Source organism: Falco naumanni, chromosome Z, assembly GCF_017639655.2.
Source record: "Falco naumanni isolate bFalNau1 chromosome Z, bFalNau1.pat, whole genome shotgun sequence".
Taxonomy (NCBI): Eukaryota; Metazoa; Chordata; class Aves; order Falconiformes; family Falconidae; genus Falco; species Falco naumanni.
The window spans coordinates 18,521,458-18,541,228 of NC_054080.1; the positions used below are offsets into that span (position 1 = coordinate 18,521,458).

The 19,771-nt window shown below is 37.3% G+C and overlaps 1 protein-coding gene across 3 annotated transcripts in view; it reads left to right on the plus strand.

Annotated features, from left to right (window-relative positions):
* The window catches only part of AP3S1 (adaptor related protein complex 3 subunit sigma 1), a 34,295-nt gene that overhangs the window by 3,851 nt on the left and 10,673 nt on the right, over positions 1 to 19,771 (plus strand). For all 3 annotated transcript variants that reach the window (XM_040580939.1, XM_040580941.1, XM_040580940.1), the window contains exons 3-5: positions 2,589 to 2,700; positions 11,301 to 11,372; positions 19,169 to 19,276. In XM_040580939.1, coding sequence (XP_040436873.1) covers positions 2,589 to 2,700; positions 11,301 to 11,372; positions 19,169 to 19,276 — 292 coding nt within the window. The remainder of the gene's footprint in view (positions 1 to 2,588; positions 2,701 to 11,300; positions 11,373 to 19,168; positions 19,277 to 19,771) is intronic.

Genomic DNA, 19,771 nt, shown 5'->3' on the forward strand with positions numbered 1-19,771 from the left:
TTTACAGTTGTAATGTAAATGCTATGTCACCTGAGATATTTTAATACACAAAGAATGGTATTGTGGTGCACCAGGTATACATATTCTTTACTAACTGAAGTATACATGTATATATGTATCCAAATGAGTTAGGCAATAAAACTAGTGTGTTTCTAGTGCTGTGACTGACACAGTGCCATATCTAGTGCTGTAATTGTTTCAGGCTTAAGATGGGGAAGGAACAGGGAGATGATACCTAACCAGTTTCCCTATACTCAAGCTAAAGATTTCTGGCCTCAATTGAAGAGGCATTGGCATTTGCCATACTAATTGCGAAAATTAAAATATTTTGTAGCTGGTGCTTTGGCTTGAGCTCCTAAAATTTGAGCAAATAGCCTCTCATAGTAGGATTCCTCAGCCTTTTTATCAGGGTTCAGGCTTTCTATATAAACTAAAAAGGAACAAAAAAATAGGTTTTGAATGTGCTAATTAATGCAGTGCCAACCAAGATTTTTTATTAATGTGGGTGGAAAAACCTATGAGAAAAGCTAGAGTTAGATCTTCTGTCTCTAGAAGACACACACAAAATACCCTTTCTTGAATCATCTTGGTTGTTTTTTTCATAGAATCATAGAATTTTTTAGGTTGGAAAAGACCTTTAAGAACATTGAGTCCAACCATTAGCTTAACAATGCCAAGACTGCCACTATACCGTGCCCCTAAGCACCACATCTACACAACTTTTAAATACCTCTAGGGATTCTGATGTGGTCTTGCTTTAGTTGAAGAGAAGGAATTCTGAAATGGAAAAGTGGTTTAGAGGTATTAGTCGTTAAGAATAGTTACAAAGCCACCTTCTAGGAAAAAGTGTCACAACTGATGGAGTAAGCTCATGATCTCCATTCTAAACATAGAGGTTGTCATAGCCTGTTAAATATTGTGATTGTGGAAATTTCTGATTACTGAAATTTACTATGCTAATGGCTAAATTTTCTGTGTGCAGAGTCAGTTAAAATGCTTAGCTGTACCATGTCAGCTGTGATGTCTTTTTCCTGATAAAGATGATTCCTGATTTTTTAAAATTTTTTTTTTTAATTAAAATTATTCTCTTCCAACTACTCAACTGGTGATTCTATCATTAGGTTCTTGGAGATTATTTCAAGCTGGAAACATGCTGGCTTGAATTCCGTAAGTGAAAGACAGAAGCTATTTGGAGCCTTTTAAAAAAAGTCACAGCTGTGCAAAAAAAGAAACTAAGACAAAGGGGACAATTCTAGCTTTCCTCCTACTGCTCAATTCTGGAGTTACTATTTCAACGTTTGGGTTTTTTTCAGGACAGGGATCACTTTATACTTTGCAGTTTACCCAAAAGCCTCAACAGTTTATATATAGTAACTAAATTTATATATACTAACTCTGTGTACTGAAGTATTTGAAAAATGTGGGTAAATAAAGCACAAAATAGGAAATGTTAATTGCTACTTCTTTCCACTTTCACATTTGTTTATAATATTTTTTTCTTCTTAATATGCAATATTTTGCAATATTTTGAACTTCTTAAACATAGTTCCTGCTCTTCAGGAAGAAGGGGTTCCCTCTCCCCCTGCCCAAGCATTAATGCAAAGCAGTGTGCTTAAGCAAAAGTGACTTAAAAGATTTCTTGTTCTTGCTATTTAGGTACATATTCTCTCCCTGTGATAAAGGCAGAAACTAAAGGGATTAATTATGATATACCAAACAGGTGATATACCAAACAAATTCAGTTCTGGTACAGAATTGAGGGAGAATTATATGTTCATAGCTATATAGATTGAGGCTACAAATATTTTTGTTTCTATTTGAGCAGGCCTCCTACTGCTCAAAGCAAATGTTGGTGATCTGAAAAACATCTTATGATTTATATACTTCTTTGGGAAGGGTACAGTAGAATAGTGGAAGGAAATACCCGTTCAGACCTATTTTTGTTTAGTAGTTTGATGATTAATGAGTCCATAAAAATTTAATTGCTTCTGTGACTTTAACACTGCATCACAATCCACTGGTTGTAGTACAGTCCTATTTCTCAAGGTGCCAACCATTTTGTAGCACAAGAGTGTTAACATGTTCTTGGTTATTAAGCAGATTGTAAACCCAATTTAAGGCTTTTTCTGTAATTCAAATGCCAGTCTGAATAGTTTTCTTTTTCTGTTGATGCTTCCCTGAGAAGGGTAGGAAAGGGTTCAGAGGCATATGCTCTGTTGATCTGTAAAGCAGACTAATCTCTCTACAGTGTCCACTAGTGTGTAATGGAAACACATTTAATACCCATTTTTTGATAGAACTGTGTAATCTGTTTGAATTGATTTGAATAAAAAAGTGCATATGTTGTTTTATTATTATCTGTATTAATAACAGTAACTATGCTTTTGTGGTAAATGTAGCTTGGGCTGTCTTCATACTTAGTATTCTTCCATTGTAACTACATCACAAACTGGAAGTTGTGATATAGTTGGATTTGGGATCTGCAGCCAGCCATTAACAATAGGTTTCCTTTAACTGAAATAACTGTGAGGATTTGCCCAGCTTATCCTGAGATGCTAACTGAGCTTTCCTGTTTTCTTCCTGTTTAGATTAATAGGTGGATCTGATAACAAACTAATTTACCGACACTATGCCACCTTGTATTTTGTCTTCTGTGTGGATTCTTCAGAAAGTGAGCTTGGCATTTTAGACCTCATACAAGTAAGGTTTTTTTGCTGCTTTGTTTTTTAACAGGTGGAATTTTAATTTTAATACTTTAGAACTTCAGTATTTAGCTTTGTCTTTTTCTATACTGTTTGGAAATGAAGAGGGCTTTCATACTGTGAACACACCCGAATTATTTGCAGTTTTCTGGATGTCTTTGAAAAAGGTGTAAGGAAGCAATTTAAAACCTACTGAACAATCAGCAGCTATTTTTTGCTGCGACTTTCAAGGCCTTGTTTTGCTTGCAGGTGAAAATCGTACTGTTCAAACATTTGCTAGACAAGTTTAGATTGTGAGACCCTTGATACATAAAGGTGTTTATGTCTCACTCACTCATTGTAAGTATATAATAGGTTAACACATCCAGAACCTCTTTGGATGAAACTTCCCTTGTGGCATATGAGCTTTTGGTCAGATATACCTTAGAAAATGAGTGCAAATGCTGCTTTAGACACGTGTTCTGCCTTGGGGGTGTGGGGAGAGGTGAGAAAGAAAGCTGGTATAGGTTCTTCCTGGATCTCAAGAAAGGCTTGGCGACAAAATGGCTTTATGACGTAACTGTTTAATAAAACAGAGTAAGATGAATGCAGATAGTAAATCTTATGCCCCTTCAGGTGCTGGGCATCCCGTGTTCATGCAGCATACAGTGGAGCCCAGGTCATTTTCCCGTGGTGTGCTGTGCAGAGCAGATCCTGTCCCTGGCGAGAAGCTGTCCCTTTTTTGGACCTTTGAGCTGTTACATGATTTCATCAGAAGAAAGCAACTCTATTCCTAGAGGATGTTCTCATGAGAACTTGTTGCTGCAGTTAGAGGTACTGGGCAAGGCCGTGTAGGTGACGTAAGCACCAGTACTAAGTTGGAGCTGCCAGCAGCCTCCTCTGTTACAGTGTGCTGGATGAGTTTACCGTGCAGCCAGAGAATTTGTGCCACACAGCACAGGCCTGTGCCTACTCGGGTTGAGTGGTATTAAACATGCAACAGTTTCTTGGTCAGGATCAATATATTCCACTCCTTGATCCACCTACAGTTCACCTTTCCCAAAGACATTATAAATTACAGATTACATTAGTAAGATACAGGCTTCTCAAGCGCAGTAGAGCAGACATGGCCTGTTCAAGATTACTAACTCCTTGAATACTTGTCTTCTGCAAGGCTCCCAATACAGTATGTATGATTTACACTGTTAAATGTTCTGTATCATCTCAGCAACAAAACCCATGTCTGGTGATATGATCACTCTTATGTCAAGAGAACTGTTGACTACACCAGTGATTTTTCAACTTAAAATTTGCACATAAACAATTATAGTGATGCATGTTAGTGTAGTCAGATGTGGCAAAAAATACATTCACACCATGAAGTGATGCATGTCATTACATAAAATGGGTCTTGGAAGCTTGCACATCAAGAGAATTGATTTATTCCATAAGTAAAATCTGCAATACCCTGAGATGTGGGCCTGTATCTATTGATTATTTCACTGCAGAAAGCACGGTGAGCCTTGAAGGTCTCACAGTTCCATGCAGACCTTTATTGGAGCTGTATAGCTTCTCATAGTCACCTATTAGCATTCAGAACAGAGGGCTCTTCTGAACAATAGATCCAAATTGTCTTTCTGAGGGTAGCAGGGAATGAAGCTGTTTTTTGAGATTCTTATATCATCTTTGGTTATAGAAACATTCTGCAATACCTGAACAGTACAACTTACTGAGTGAGATACACAGTGGCCTTACATGTCATTAACAGTTTGTTGTACAGAGTTGTTTAGTTGCTTGTTGCATAATGTGCCTTCTTGCTTGGAAGTGCTAAAATAGTTATGAACTGAGAAAAGAAACAATATTTCATATGACTCAGGGGTGTTTTTCAAATAAACTGGATATTAAAAATGTCTTATGTTTAAGAAGGATAAGAAAGACTACCTAGGTCAATCAGTCTGCCCTGTTACGTTTTGCAGGGCCACTATGCAAGTTCAACTAACTTTTTATTTATTATGGTTTATTAAAAATGTTGTATCAGTACCTTCCCATCATTTCCAGTTGCACAGTGTAACCTGAATTGTACTTTAAAGTGTTGAAGCAAATCACTCGAGCTTATTACTACCTATATTTGTATAGCCTTCAAGCTTTCTGAATTAGGGAGATCTTAAACTTTACTCTAAACTGTGTTGCTTTTTGTGCCAGAAGTACTCAGATGGATTTCAGTCTCTCTGTCTTTACATTTCACATCTTTTGCATTATGCTGCAGTGTTTGATTACATGCCAGTATAATTACTTGAAGGAAGCATAAAAAATAGAACTCATGTTTCTATTTTTCCTGACCCATACGATTTTGTTCATAAATACAGTCTCACCACAGTCCCTGCAGATGTTCAGTTTTCACATTTCTCATGATCATTACTTCAACCATTTGATTTTAAGGTATACAAAGATTAATGAAACATTTTCTTTTCTAGTCTGGGTCATGAGAAGGATCTGTTTAATCCTCTTAGCAATAACAATCAGATTTAAATGTATCTTACACTGGAAAAGTACCCTCAAAGTTTGTTATTGCATCTGAATGCTATGTGCAATGCAGACTGGCAGTATATACACCAAAATGAGCTTTGTTTTTTGTAGAGAAGTGTTGAACCATTTTCATACATCTTTGTGTACTGTAGTTCAGGGACAGCACAGGTAAGAGTAAGCCATCTGTGGTTTGTTATGAATCATACATAGGCTGAATTGTTTGAATAAGTAGTTAGGTAGAGGGCCAGGTTATGATTTCATGAAAATGAGCTGGTGAAATGAACCGAGAACTCAGTCTAGCACTTTAATCTGTCTTATAAACTGAATGAATCTATAGTGGATTAGATTACATATGGCAGTCTGCAGTTCTTTTCAGCATGAAGTTTTTGTTGTAAAAGATACTTCTGTGAAGGTCACTTGTATCACCATCTGGTCAGAGCTGTTTCACAGGGCGGGGTTTGGCTCAGCCTTAGTGAATACGTTGTATGTGTTACAAATCATAGACTCTGCCTCAGATTTTATACTGTGTTCAAACTATATGTGTTTGAACACCTCAGGCAAATTCATACTGTAAATTTTTGTTCAGTTTCTTTTTTTTTAAATACAAAAGCAATGTTTATTTCTTTTGATTAATTGGATGGGAGATAGATCAGTATCTGTGCTAGGTAGGTTTTCCAGTCTTTTGGATTCAGTGTAAATTATGTCATGAGTTGTAGCTATTTCAGACGCTTTAGCCTGTGAAGTGTAAGGTTATAGCGCATGGAAATAAAGTACATAACAAAATATAACTAGCTGTAGACTGCCATGAGGAAAAAGTTGAGTGACAGTTATGATGGTACCTATGTTATGGACTTAAAAGCCTATGTCACCTTTAAGCATTTTTGAGAATTTTAGCCCATTGCTGTGCTTCCAAGACATGTTGATGCAGTAAGCAGTTAAATCAGTGAGATCAGTCTTCCATGAAAAGTTGTATATAGCCATGCAAGATAATGTTCAGTAAGATGCATGGGGGAAACGCAGTGCAGTTCACAAATGATATTTTTCTCAGTTCTTAAAGATAAATCATCCTGACCAGAGATGCTTTTATGGAATTAAATAAAAAAAGGAGAGACGTACAACTAGGATACATGTTTTGGCAGACAAATCCATTAACTAGTTCTCAGTTAACACTATGAGTTTATTTTAGAGTTTGGTGGAAAGTAAAGGGCAGGAATTAATTAAAAGTAAAAAAAACATGTTGACCTTAAAAGTCTTGTTAGTAATGTGTTTGTCTATTGATAGGTCTGCTTCAAAGACCACACTTCTGTTTTGACTAATCAGCAGGACTTGTACAGTCTTTTGCTTACACTGTAAGCTTGGCATTCTCTGAATAATCTATGAATAGTTTTTTTTTTAAAAAAAAAGGTTTTGAAAGAAAACTGGGATGTCGGTGTAAGTGTGGACAAATGCAGCAGCTGCTCCAAGGATTTCCCAATTAGAAATGCTGTGAAAGCTTGGTAGTTGATTTCATGTGCTTGCAACAATATGTGAATGATGACTTACTAAAGGCCACTCTTAGAGCAGAACAGAAACTAGTCTTGCGTATGGAAAACTGGTTGCACATTCAGACTGTTATGTTTTAAATGAGTCTGAAGTAGCATTTGAACAGTCAAAAGCAGTGAAGGACAGGGCTTTCCACGGGCTGATTGAATGAATTCTATCTTAAGGTTTACCATTGCTATTTAGCCTAGGAAGAAGGATGGGATATTCTTTATATGAGTTACACCTATTGATTTTACTTAATTTTGGTACCTGCTTTTGTTAGTCTTTGACATTATTTAGTATCAGATGCATTTAATTGATTTGGTGTTCTGATTTTTCTGCTAGCCTTGTTGTCTTCCCAATATTAATGTATATTTTATTCCTGTGTTTTGTTGTTTACCTAATGAAAAAATGAATCCTTCATGGTAGATGTAGTGCTTTACTTTTTGTCATATTGCTGAGTATAGGAAGCACCTGGCTTATATATAACCAATAACAATTTGTTATTTTGATTCATATACTTTAGTCTCCAGGTGTGTATCTGGCTTTAATATTAAAGTATATTTACTACAAAAGAAAGGTGTGGGTTTTCCTTTTGGGTTGTTTTTTTTGTTTGTTTCTTTTCTTTTCTGGTTGCCTTGCATAGAGATAGATGTACATGGGTTTTTCTTTGAACTGTAAAAGATTATGATTTCAAAAGTGAAGCACAAGGGGGAGCTAGTAATTCGTTGTGCATGCATAGTTATTTTACTATGACTTAAGTCACTTATTTATGTTTCTTTTCCAGTAATATCACTAGGTGCATCTGAAGTCATTACTGAAGTACTTAAATTCTAGCAATGTTGCCATAGTGTGGAATTCATTTGACTCTTAGCTACAATGATGATGAAAGTGGCTTTAATTTTATTTACTATAACAATTATTTGAAAGTGTCTTAAAATAGGTCAAGGAACATTACTGTAAAAATCTAGTTTACCTTGTAGACTAATGCTTTTAAAGACCAGTTATTTGTAATAGATTTATACCTTATAAGTGCTGGCATTACTGTGAGTGAACTCTCCATTGTGAATGGAAGATTGAGGAAGTTTCCAAAGTTTCCACCAGCAGTCCTTAGCCAGTAAAAAATTTCTTTGGAGAGTACTTTGTGCCATCTGATTTCTCTTAGATTAGAAAATGTTTGATGTGGATTACTGGTCATGCATTGCAAGCAGAAGTCTGTGAGTTCATTCAATGTGTGGTGTTGTTGCAATGTAACATGTAAAGGTTTCAAAGTAACCGTTGTAACTATGATTCAAACCTCATAGGAGAAGCCCTAGTTAGTTAACAAAGGTCACAAAAGTAAGACTACCTGGTGTTGATGTGTGGGCATACGTACTACTACTAAACACACATACCTGTGGGGGATTTTTGGAGGGTTTTCGTGTTGCATTTGTTTTCAGCACGTTTGTTTTTTCAAGGAACTAAATAGATGTCAAAACCAGAGTATGCAAGTTCATGTGCAAACTTGGTGATGTATATGAGGAATATTTTATTTTCTTTCAAAAAGTGTCAAACTGTTATATCTTTTAATTAATATATTTGGATAAAGATTACGTTTACACTTTTATTTCCAATCTTCTTCCTGCAGCTAATACCAAGCAGCACTGTCCTTGTAACCTCGTTCTCCTAAGGTACAAGGAAAGTAAGAGAACATCTCTGGTCATTTGTCTTGCTGCATATATTTGTGACCTGTGTAGTTTCTTCTGCTTAACATAGACTTTTTTTGCTTGCTTGCATACCTTCTTCATAGAAGACTTACTATCACAACAAATTAACAACAACTTTTAAGACAAAAAAAAAAGATCTCCTTCACTTAGCTTCAGTATAATTTAACAGAAGCATATTCAGTTAACTGTTCTCAGTGAACCTTACTGTCTTGAGTCTGCCTGTGAAAATGCTCTACATTTCCTTCTTTAAGTTATGAATTGGTATTTTGATATTAAAGAAGAATCCTTGTTCTAAATGCATGGAACATAAGTTGGATGTAGTTTGACGTTAAAATGGAGATTGATAATAGTAGTAATAGCAACAGCAGAGTATGATCATCTTCTCTTTTATAATGTAAGCAGGATCTGAGACTAGGGATTGAGATGTGAAAGTAATCTTTCTTGATATGCAAGGTAGACAACTGGAAATGGCTCCCATCAAGTAGACATGTTTTACTGGGTCTGTAGACAAATACCTATCTATAGAAGCAGGCTTTTTACCCACAAAGAGTTGTGGTGAATGGAGTTAAACTCGGTGGCTGGTCACAAGTGGTGTTTCCCAGGGCTCAGTACTGGAGCCAGTTCTGTTTATGATGATCTGGACGAGGGGATCGAGTGCACCCTCAGTCAGTTTGCAGATGACACCAAGCTGGGGGGAGTGCTGACCCGCCTGAGGGCAGGAGGCTCTGCAGAGGGACCTGGGCAGGCTGGAGCGATGGGCCCAGGCCAGTGGTGTGAGGTTCAGCAGGGCTCAGTGCCGGGTCCTGCCCGTGGGTCACACCAGCCCCACGCAGCGCTACAGGCTGGGGCAGAGCGGCTGGAAAGGGCCTGGTGGGAAAGGGCCTGGGGGTGCTGGGTGACGGCCGGCTGGGCAGGAGCCAGCAGTGTGCCCAGGGGGCCCAGGCGGCCAGCAGCACCCTGGCTGGTGTCCCCAGCAGTGTGGCCAGCAGGAGCAGGGCAGTGACCGTCCCCCTGCACTGGGCACTGCTGAGGCCGCCCCTCGAACCCTGTGTTCAGGTCTGGGCCCCTCTCTGCAAGAGGGACGTAGAGGGGCTGCAGCGTGTCCAGAGATGGGCAGCGGGGCTGGGGAAGGGGCTGGGGCACAGGTCTTGTGGGGAGCCGCTGAGGGGGCTGGGGGTGTTCAGTCTAGAGGCTCAGGGGGGACCTTGCTGCTCTCTACAGCTGCCTGACAGGAGGCTGTGGGCGGGTGGGGGTTGGTCTCTTCTCCCAGATAACAAGCGACAGGAGAAGAGCAAACAGCTTTCAAGTTGCGCCAGGGGAGGTTTAGATTGGAGATTAGGAAAACTTTCTTCACTGAAAGTGTGGTGAAGCATTGGAACAGGCTTGTCCAGGGAGGTGGTTGAGTCACCACCCCTGGACTTGTTTAAAAGATGTGTAGATGTGTGGGTTAGAGATGGACTTGGCAGTTTTAGGTTAATAGTTGGATTCAATGATCTTAAAGGCCTTTCTAACCTAAAGTATTTCATGATTAACAAACCATGTTGAAAGGAGAGAGAATAAAAATCAGATGTTTAACTCCTTCCATATTGCTGCTTTAGGGTTTGAGTTTAGAGTTGCAAACCCCCCCAAAATACATTTAGTGATTAATAAATAGTATCAATGCATATTGTGACAAAATGGCCTTAAACATTAAACTTAATCTAAAACTAAGATTAAAATATCACATAAATTGCAGCCTATTTACTGGTCACTAATAAATGATCTGTAAATTCTTACAGAAATTCTTTTTAATTTTGAGGATCCGAAGCTCTCAAACTCAAGTATATGTTTAACTTGGAGGTCATGACACACCTCATCTAAGTCAGTAGGTGTTCTCTGTTACATAAAGGAACCTGTGCTTATACTTCCCTAGGACTGGAATCTTTTGTCAGCACTCACCACAAGCACATGGTGATTTGCATTTGGGAGCATTGGGAGTGCAAGTACAGTCATCTTTTCATTGTCTGGCCTAATTGGGGCCTGGGATGCTCTTGGTGTGCCAAAAGTGGCTAACATGAGTACCAAGGAATCTGTTACAGAAGCACCCAGAGCGGGGTAATGTGCAGTCCATATCTGGCAGAGATCAGTGGCTGGACTTCAGCAGGTGCTATGTTTTTTTTCTGCTTTGTGCACTCACATTCTAGATTCAGGGAGAGGTTATTTGACTGGGTACAAACTGCTGGACTTCTCTAAATTTATGTGGTGTTATGCCTGATAGGATCAGCAGGTGTGACATTAAGACAGCTACCTTTTTCCTTGGTCCATCCTGGATTCAGGAGGTCTAAATCAGGTGAAAGCTGCTGTACTGTTGCTGGAAGTTGTAATGCTGACACTTGCATGATGCTGACAGTTTGTTTGCATTACACATGTGCCTATGTGTGGCAAAGTTAACAGTGGTCTGGATAACCAGGAGATGCCTGCAGTGTAGTAATGGTTAAAACTAATAATAATACTGAAAAAAAAACCCTAGCTGATTGTTGCTTAATAATTGGGCTCTAATGAAATGGAAAGGAACACTGAATCACAGCTGAGAAAATTGAAGCATATATGATATTGCTGTTTTTTCAAGATGTAACTATTATTTAAAACTGTGACTTTTAGCAGAGTTATAACATAAACTGACTTGTGCTTAATGGTTTTGCCATCTACAGATAACATACTGTTGACATAACAATGTTAACTACATAATTTCTATAGATGCTTTTAATGCCTTAAAATCTGCCCAGTGTTTACTTTCTGTATTTGCTTTTGTTAAACCTCACACGTGATGGAGCTATTGAGTTTCTGTTAAAGCTTGACCTCAGGCTTTTTTTTTTTCTCTTTTCAGGTATTTGTGGAAACATTAGACAAATGCTTTGAAAATGTCTGTGAACTGGATTTAATTTTCCATGTAGACAAGGTACTGTGGTGAGCTGTCATAATACTTCTTGTCAAGTAAAATGTTAGGTTCAAATGACACTTGATATTAAACTCTGCAGTGATTCTACTTTTATTGTCAGTGAAATCTAGACAATTTCTACCAACATACTATTTTTAAGACTTAAAAGCTGCTATGGTGGAACATGTATTTCTGAGGAAAAATAAAACAATGCAAGAGCTCTTTGTAGTGTTACTGCATATATAATTGTCAGATTGGAGACATCTGAATATTCCCAGAGTAGGACTTAGTTTCAAGAAATAATTTGTTCTGTTTTGTTTATGGTTAGGTGTTATATTACTCAACTGAAGTTATGGGGTTTTTCCAATTATGGCTGGCAGTTGACTTTCAAATGCTATGATTGTGTAATTTAAATGCTATGTGGATCTTTTTCTTCTAAATCAGAAACAGACATCACATCTTTTTTCAAACATTTAGAAACAATCTTGTTTGAATATTCCCAGCTATCAGGAACAAGTATTTTGTTTATTAACCCAGTTTTCAGAAATGCTATTACTGTAGTAATGTTTCATTTAAAAGGATATACCTAAAATGCTAAGAATTGACTATACAGAATTTATTTCTTCAGTTGCATTTTGTGCCTACTCTTGCTTTCTGTGCAGTCACCTTTCCCCATCTGTGAACATCTTTTCACATCAACAGCAAAAGACACAAAAGCAAAATAAGACAAAAAACACTGAAGTAAAAATAGTAACAAATATCCATTTGGATAATTGGATAAATAACCATTTGAAACTGGCTGAGTTTGTTTCAAAATTGGGAAGTTCTTTTGGAAAAAACACCTGTACCTTGACCAGGCAGTGAAATGCAAATTACCTTGAGTAGGTATTTGAACTGATACTGTGCTCATGAAAAGCCATTACAATTTCTAGCCTGGCTGGAACATGTTAGCTTTTTCTAAAATGGCAGGTTAAATTACAAAAGAATTTGAGTTGTTTAGATATTGGTTTCTGAGCTTAAAGAACCCAAATACTGCCATCATTTTGTGGTAAGAAGTTTGATCTTTACCTTTAGCTGTGGAAAACTTCAGCTGCTACACAGTCCAAGCTGTTGCTCTGTAGCATGTTTCATTCAGTAGCATTCCTTAACATAAGTAGTCTTTTACACTTTATAGGAGAAACATCTTTCCAATAAATTGTAGAGAACTTACATGCTTCAGAATGTCGAATTTTTTGAAGAATATTTTATTTTGTATCAGATATAGATGATATTTTCTTCTTGAAAACGATTTGTCAAGTGGAAGCTAAGATTTAAGTGTTTTATTTGATTTACCAAGAAACTGCATGAGAATCCCATTAAATCTTGAAGCTATGATTTTCAAACTCTGAGGAAAATGTGAACCCTAAATATATTTCAGAAAATGTAACCCATTTCCAAAATATAAGGTCAGCAAAACCTTGAGTGAAAAAAATTTTTAACATGGTGCTAACCACTGCAGTAATTTTTAACTTGAGTGTAAGTCAGCAAAAGAATACAAAACAGAAACCTGAACTTACACAGTAACGCAAGGTTACTACCAGCAGTACTGTAGCGTTAGTTGTGCAGTTATAACTAATCTCATGCCATCTCCATTCTGCTTTTTTTTTTTCTTCCAGTGTAATTGGTTTGTAAGGCTTACTTTATACCACAACATAGAATTAAAACATTTGATTCAGTACAGTTTAAGTTCATTAGTATTCTTGTAGATCTGTAAGAAAAAAACCCAGGAAGATGTATCTGTAAGAATAAAACTGCAGCATTAAATTCTCTCTAAACTGCTGGGAAGTTCACTTTGTCAAGCAGCGAAATTAACTGAGTCTTCTGAGTTATAACACAATGACTTTCTCTTGTCAGATATTCGTGGCCTGGCTTGTTAATAAATTTCAAGTGTGCAACAGGGAAAACCAGCAACTGCTGCTGGATGTTTGGTCTAAACAGAGTCTTAGTTATAGTGGATACTTACATGTGGGATGTGTTTGGAGCAAAACATTTCAAATATTTGCATTTTGAGAGGCCTGGTGTTGAGAAAAGTGAGGATGTGACTAATCGAGTTGGATGAGAGTTGATCTGTGTCTTCAGTTCTTGATGTAGTTGTGGAAGGTAACTTTATTTCAACCCTCTTGCTAGAATGGCCTAAAAAACAAGAAAGACCTTTCTTGTAAAAAAATTATGTAGCATTTAAGAGAGTTAAAACTGTGTAATCTCAACAGCTGTTGCCTCTTCAGTAGCATTTTATGTGGCATTTCTATAAGGAAACATTTACCTTCATCAGGCAGCCATCATTATACAGGACCCAGTGATGGCTTATAGTAACCTGGAGCCAAGAGAGATGCTTATTCAAGAAGACTATTGGTATAGTACTAGAAATTGATTTGGAGAGAGGTATATAGGTGGGAATTAAATAGTTTTTTGTGTGCTGTAGCAGGGTGTTGGGAAGTGTAATTTGTACAGGAGAGAACTGAGCATTTTTACAGATGAGCTGTATTAAAAACAAACTTGCTATAGCTGGAGCAAAACGTTTGAAGAGAAGGAGCTTTATTTCAGTCCTGTACTGATTCCTACACTGAGTCCAGGGGTGTAACACTTTCTGATGGAAAAGATGTCACGGAAAGCTACCGTAAACATCTTTTACAACTAAAATATTAGAATATGTTCAGTTAGGGATGTAAGGAAATACTTCTATTTTTCCACAAGATTTTGGCACGTAGTGAAATATCTCTGGGAGTATCATGATCTCTTCCAAGAGTTTATCTGACCAGAACAGTGAACCCTCCAGAATCAGATTGCAGCTTAAAGACAAGAAAACATATTTGCCAGATTTTCCTGGGAGAGTTTTTTCTTGATGCATTCCTTCACATTTATGAAAGCACACATTCTTGCTTTTAGACAGCTCATGGAACAGAAGTAGAACTCTTGATTTTTGTAAAAGCACCTCAGAATTCTTACTACAATGGAAATTTCAGATTTTGAAAAGGTGATGGTCTCAACAGTCTGATCTCTTTTAGAATATAAATGTAAGAGGTGTACTCCATGTGTCTTCAGTTTTTCTTAGACACTATTTTGAATACACTGTTGAAGTGTATTTTGCACTTCATTGCCACTTAATGCTTTTTAATTCAGAATTTTTTTTGTTTATTTAGGAAAATAATTAGTGATTTTTTTAGTTAGAAAAAGCAGAGAAAATAAAATGGTTTTGTTAAGTTAATATGTATTTGTAATGAAAAACAAAAAATAGTTAATATTAAAAATGCGTGTCTTGCTACTGCTCATGTCTGGGCAAACTTGCTGTTTTATTCTTATAGTGTATTTAAGAGAAGGGAGTAAATCTATTACAATGTTTACATAATATTATTAGTCATAGTTGTGATTTCCTTTCATTACAGATTAGTGAGTAAAATTAATTGTATTGTTATTTGGAAAATCGTCCCTTTAGAGGAAAAATGAGGCAAGACAAAAAAATGGTTATATTATAGACCTAGGGAGGTGCCTGGTACAAGGCATTGCTCCCAGCAGGGTCAGCCATGGGGGTCAGGCCGGGCTGCTCAGGGAGGGAGGGAGCCTGCACAGCCCCTGGGCAGCCTGTGCTACCGCCTCGCCTGCATGTCCTCCTGGAGAAGTGAGTCTCAGTCTCTCCTGTCCCTTGCCTTTCTGTCATGCCCTGCTGAGAAGGTCCCACTCACTGACAGTCCCTTGTAGGCACTGGTGGCTGCTGTTAGGTACCCCAGGCGCCACCTTGTCCAAGCTGATCCAACCCTGCTGCTCCAACCTCTCTGCACAGGACAAACGCACTAGTCCCAACAATTTTAGTGGCTCTCTGCTGAACTCACTCCATTTATTGATGTCTTCCGTCCACTTGTAGGCCCTAGACTGGACACAGTGTTGTTCTAGATGTAGTCTAATAATACATTATATATTTACCATGTCAGTAGCCCTCTAGAGGAAAAAATTACATCTGTTATGAGTAGTGTTGACAGGACTGTAAATGCTTACCTTTACCTATTGTGGAGGGAAATAGTCACTAAAACTGGCATAATTTCATTACATTTCTTTTTAAGGGCACCTTGCAATCTATTTCAGAGAAGCCAGAGCACTTGTGAAAACTTAAAATGCTCAATCTCTTATTTTGTTATAGGTTTCGTATAGAGTTCAGCCTGTTATTTTAGAGCTTCAGCTCTCAGTGTTTCAGAGTATCATGTGTATCATTACATCATGAGTGATGCCTCAGTGTATCAGTAAGCTGTTTTAGAAAGAAATTACCCAAGAAAAGCGGTGTCTTGGTTTAACCCTGGCTGGTAATTAAGTACCACGCAGCCGCTTGCTCACTCTTTCCTCACCCTGAGGGATGGGGAGGAGAGTTGAAAGGAATGTAAAACTCAAGGGTTGAGATAAGAACAATTTAATAATTGGAATAGAATAGAAATGAAAGAACAATAATAACAATGATAACAGTTACAATGAAAAGTGGAAGGGAGAGAATAAAAAACAGAGGGAAAAGAGGAAAGGAACATGCGGTGCTCAATGCACCTGCTCACAACTGGCCAACCAGTCCCTGAGCAGCGACCTGCCCGTCCCATCCCAGCCAACCCCCCAGGTATGGTATCCATACCAGGCATGCCGTCCCATGATATGGAATACCTCTTTGGCTAGTTCGGGTTGGCTGACCTGGCGGTGTCCCCTCCCAGTTCCTTGTGCCCCTCCAGCCTTTTTGTTGGCAAGGCCCAATGAGCTGAAAAGTCTCACATCAAAGCCAAAACACAGCACTGCACTAGCTCCTGAGAAGATAATTAAGTCCATCCCAGCTGAAACCAGGACAAGAAGTCTCTTTTTTTGTTGTTGTTAGTAAAAACATAACTTATTAATTTTTGTTTTATTTTAAAACAAATTAATAACCTGTAAAGATCAAGATTGCTCTTCTTCATTCTTTTGTTCTGTCCTACTAGACTTCCACAGCCTGTTCCATGAAGTTCTCTGCTCAGCAAGTCGGACTAAGCAGGAACGTATGGAGGTGTCATTTCTTGCCACTTCAGTCAGAAATACATGTGAATTATTCCTGTGCTTTAAATGAAAGGGCCAAGTTCTATACTAAAGTTTTCAAGAATGTTAAGTGGAAATTGAATTAAATTACTTTGCTTCTCCAGGATGTAGGCTGGAATTTAGACTCTTATGACTTCTCAGTGCAGTTTCAGGTATCCTCCACAAATTAAAACATATTCTTCAACAATGGAAATATTTTTTTGACTTTGAAGTGAATAGTTTCTGAATTTTGGGGCTACCAGTTCAGGCTAAAGTTAAGCTGGAATTTCTTCCTTGACATCACCAGCTCTGCCAAAAAGAGCAAAATGAGAAATACTCCTCTAAAATCTGGACGTGATGAATGTGGTTGCTGTTTTGGAGCCAGGTGCATTTATGCATTGCATAAAATTCAAATCTATTAATCTGCAGCAGCAAGTGATGGTGTTTGCATTGTTACACTGCATTTTTATTGAAAGATGGAAAAGAACCATGTCATAGTAAATTCTCAGATTAAATAAGACTAGCCAGAAAATTTTCCACTTCTGTAGGGAGAAATGAACTGTTTGTTAGTCCTGTAAGTCTGTATAATGCCCATTCAGAAACCAGAAAAATCCCCAAATTTCATAGCATGTGAAAAATACTTCTTTAATAAATTATTGATAAAATATAACCAAAATCATCAGATAAATTTATGTATTATTATAAATAAATGTATTGTGAAGATCTTTGTAGGTTTTATGTTTTGGTTTTGGTGGCCATGCATATTGTATTAGCTAGTCTTCCTATATTCTGAGGAGAATGCCACATGGCTTACAAGTTGTGGAGTAGTCAAGAAAGCTTGCTAAACGTGTGCGGAAGCTTAAAAACATCACTGATCTTGGAATGGAGTGTGATTGTGACTGAAGCTGCAAATCTGTCTACTTCTACTCCCTAAGGAATTATCAAATCTAATACTGTGTTGATTAATAAACTGTGATTCTATAACATCTTTAGACAGGCCTCTCTAAAGTTGCATACTTTATAACCATCGCCCGTGGCAGAGATTTGTTGTCCTCTAAGTGCTGTTAGTGGTTGTTGTTAACCTTCTAGTTAAGGAAAAATAAAAAACCATTTTTGTGTCTCTTAATTTTTTTATAGTAGCTTCCATATTAAAATATTTGATATTTTCTTTTTGATACTAACAACACTTTAAGTTAACTTCTTACATCATCAGCTTATATTATCAAGTCTTCTGTATGAGTAAAATTGAGAACTGCCTGGAAAATCAATATTTTTCATGTGATTCTTCACCAGTTTGTGACCAAATGGAAACGTTAATTTTTATTTTATTTTAGTATTTTAGGTAGCCTATACAATGTGTTTGCTAACTCCTATTTGTGTACAGCTATAAGCTGTTTCCTTATGCTATGAACAAGTAGCAGTAAATACTGGTGATGTCTTTCAGTGTATTTGGATTGTCAGTGTGGAGTAAATTAATGTTAGATTACCATGTCTTTAGCTTTTAGCTGATTGTGATGTTAAAAGCTTTTAAATCCACTTAGTAACAAATCAGGAGAATTATTGGCACCACTTTGAAATTATGCTTTTTATCTTGGTATGTTATGAGGGACATATATATGCCAGGAATAAGAATGGCTCACTAAGGATTGTTGATCTTTCTCATAAGTATTTGATTCTTAAAGCTGTATTGAGCAGCAGTAGGCGGAGAGGAAGAGCTATTTTCAGCCTCTCTAAACACATTCATTGTAAGTTTCTACAGAAATATACTAATGATTTCTCAGGGGAACAAGTCTTCAATCTCGTTTTTGAGATGGCACAGAATTGAGAAGTGTAGTGGGTTTTGATATATTACCTGTAACTTGTCTTTGGCATTGTTTGATTCAGGCATTTATTTCTATCCTTGATCGACAGAGAAATTGTAGTAATATCCAAAATAGTAGCACAATTTTGCTTTGAAGTCTCAGATTGTGCAATGTGTTTATATCAGAAAAGTAATAAAATGTTCTTTCAGAATTATAATGGGATTAAAATATTATACATTACATATAAACTCTGGATTTTTCCTAGAAAGTATGTGGAAGCATGCTTTTTTTTAAAAAGTCTTTAGTGCAAATACAGACTCCGAAGCAGAGATCCCTGAATGTGAGCTTGCATCCCCAGATCAAGATGACAGGGAAGAGGGATATTTAGACACACCCATTTCATTAATGTCTGCAGCTGGCTTATGTAGTCTTTCAGTTAGTCCTAGCTGTCAGTCTAGTCTCAGATGCTGAAGACTCCCTGTTTATAGTATAAAGTATATACTCAAGTATGGGTCAGCTCAGGCATGTTAATTCTACTTCTGAGCCTAGTCTTTGTACCCATGGTGGGTGAGCATCACTGCTTCTCTCTTCCTTCATAGGTGTAGCCCAAAGTAGTTTTTACACATATATTTGTGAGCAGTTTGTTTTATCTTGTAGAACCTGCTCCTGAGAGGTATTACCACTATTGATGCTAACTAGAATTCTTGTTCCAGTCCTTGGATAGAAAGCAGGTACTTAAATAAAGATGAATGTGAAAGTTTCTTCTAGCATTGATAAGTGAAGAAGATACTGGAGAAATGAACGTCAAGTTACAAGCTTTGTTCCCAAATGGGTTTAAATAAATTGCTGACATTAAGTGACTTACAGAAAGCAGGCGTTCCTGTATGGAGGAATCTATATAACATCTGTCAAGATGCATGTAGGACACTTTACATTTAAAAAATTTCTTTTGGTCTCTTTTAGGTCCATAATATATTGGCTGAAATGGTCATGGGTGGAATGGTTTTGGAGACCAACATGAATGAAATTGTCACTCAGATAGATGCTCAAAATAAACTGGAGAAATCTGAGGTAAGAGTGACGTGCTGTGTAGTTTCTAAACTAAAAACATAGTTGTAGTACATGCATGCTACATAATATTGTTTGTCCTTCAGTAGCATACTATATACAACTGCTTGTTTATAATGCGAAAAATTGACAATTATTGTCAGCTTAGGATGTCGTACCTTTCATCATAAGTAATAATCGCTTGGAGTTGCTGCTGATTAGTTTTTGCAATTTGTATCTAATAGCACTGTGCACTGTTGCTATTGAGATACTTCCGTAGTTTACGTTTCTCTTGCAGAAGGCATGTTATTTGTAGTGTATTTATTATGCTGGACTACTGACTATAACACAAATGAAATTAGATCTAAACCAAAGGGTGTATACAAAGACGACATATATCTGTCTGCAAGCATGTTTCTGGCAGCTAAAATAAAACAGCAGCATATTTAGTGTCTAATACTGCAACACAAAGTAATAAACTGATCTGGAATGGACTAGCTAAAATTTAAAGCCTAGTTT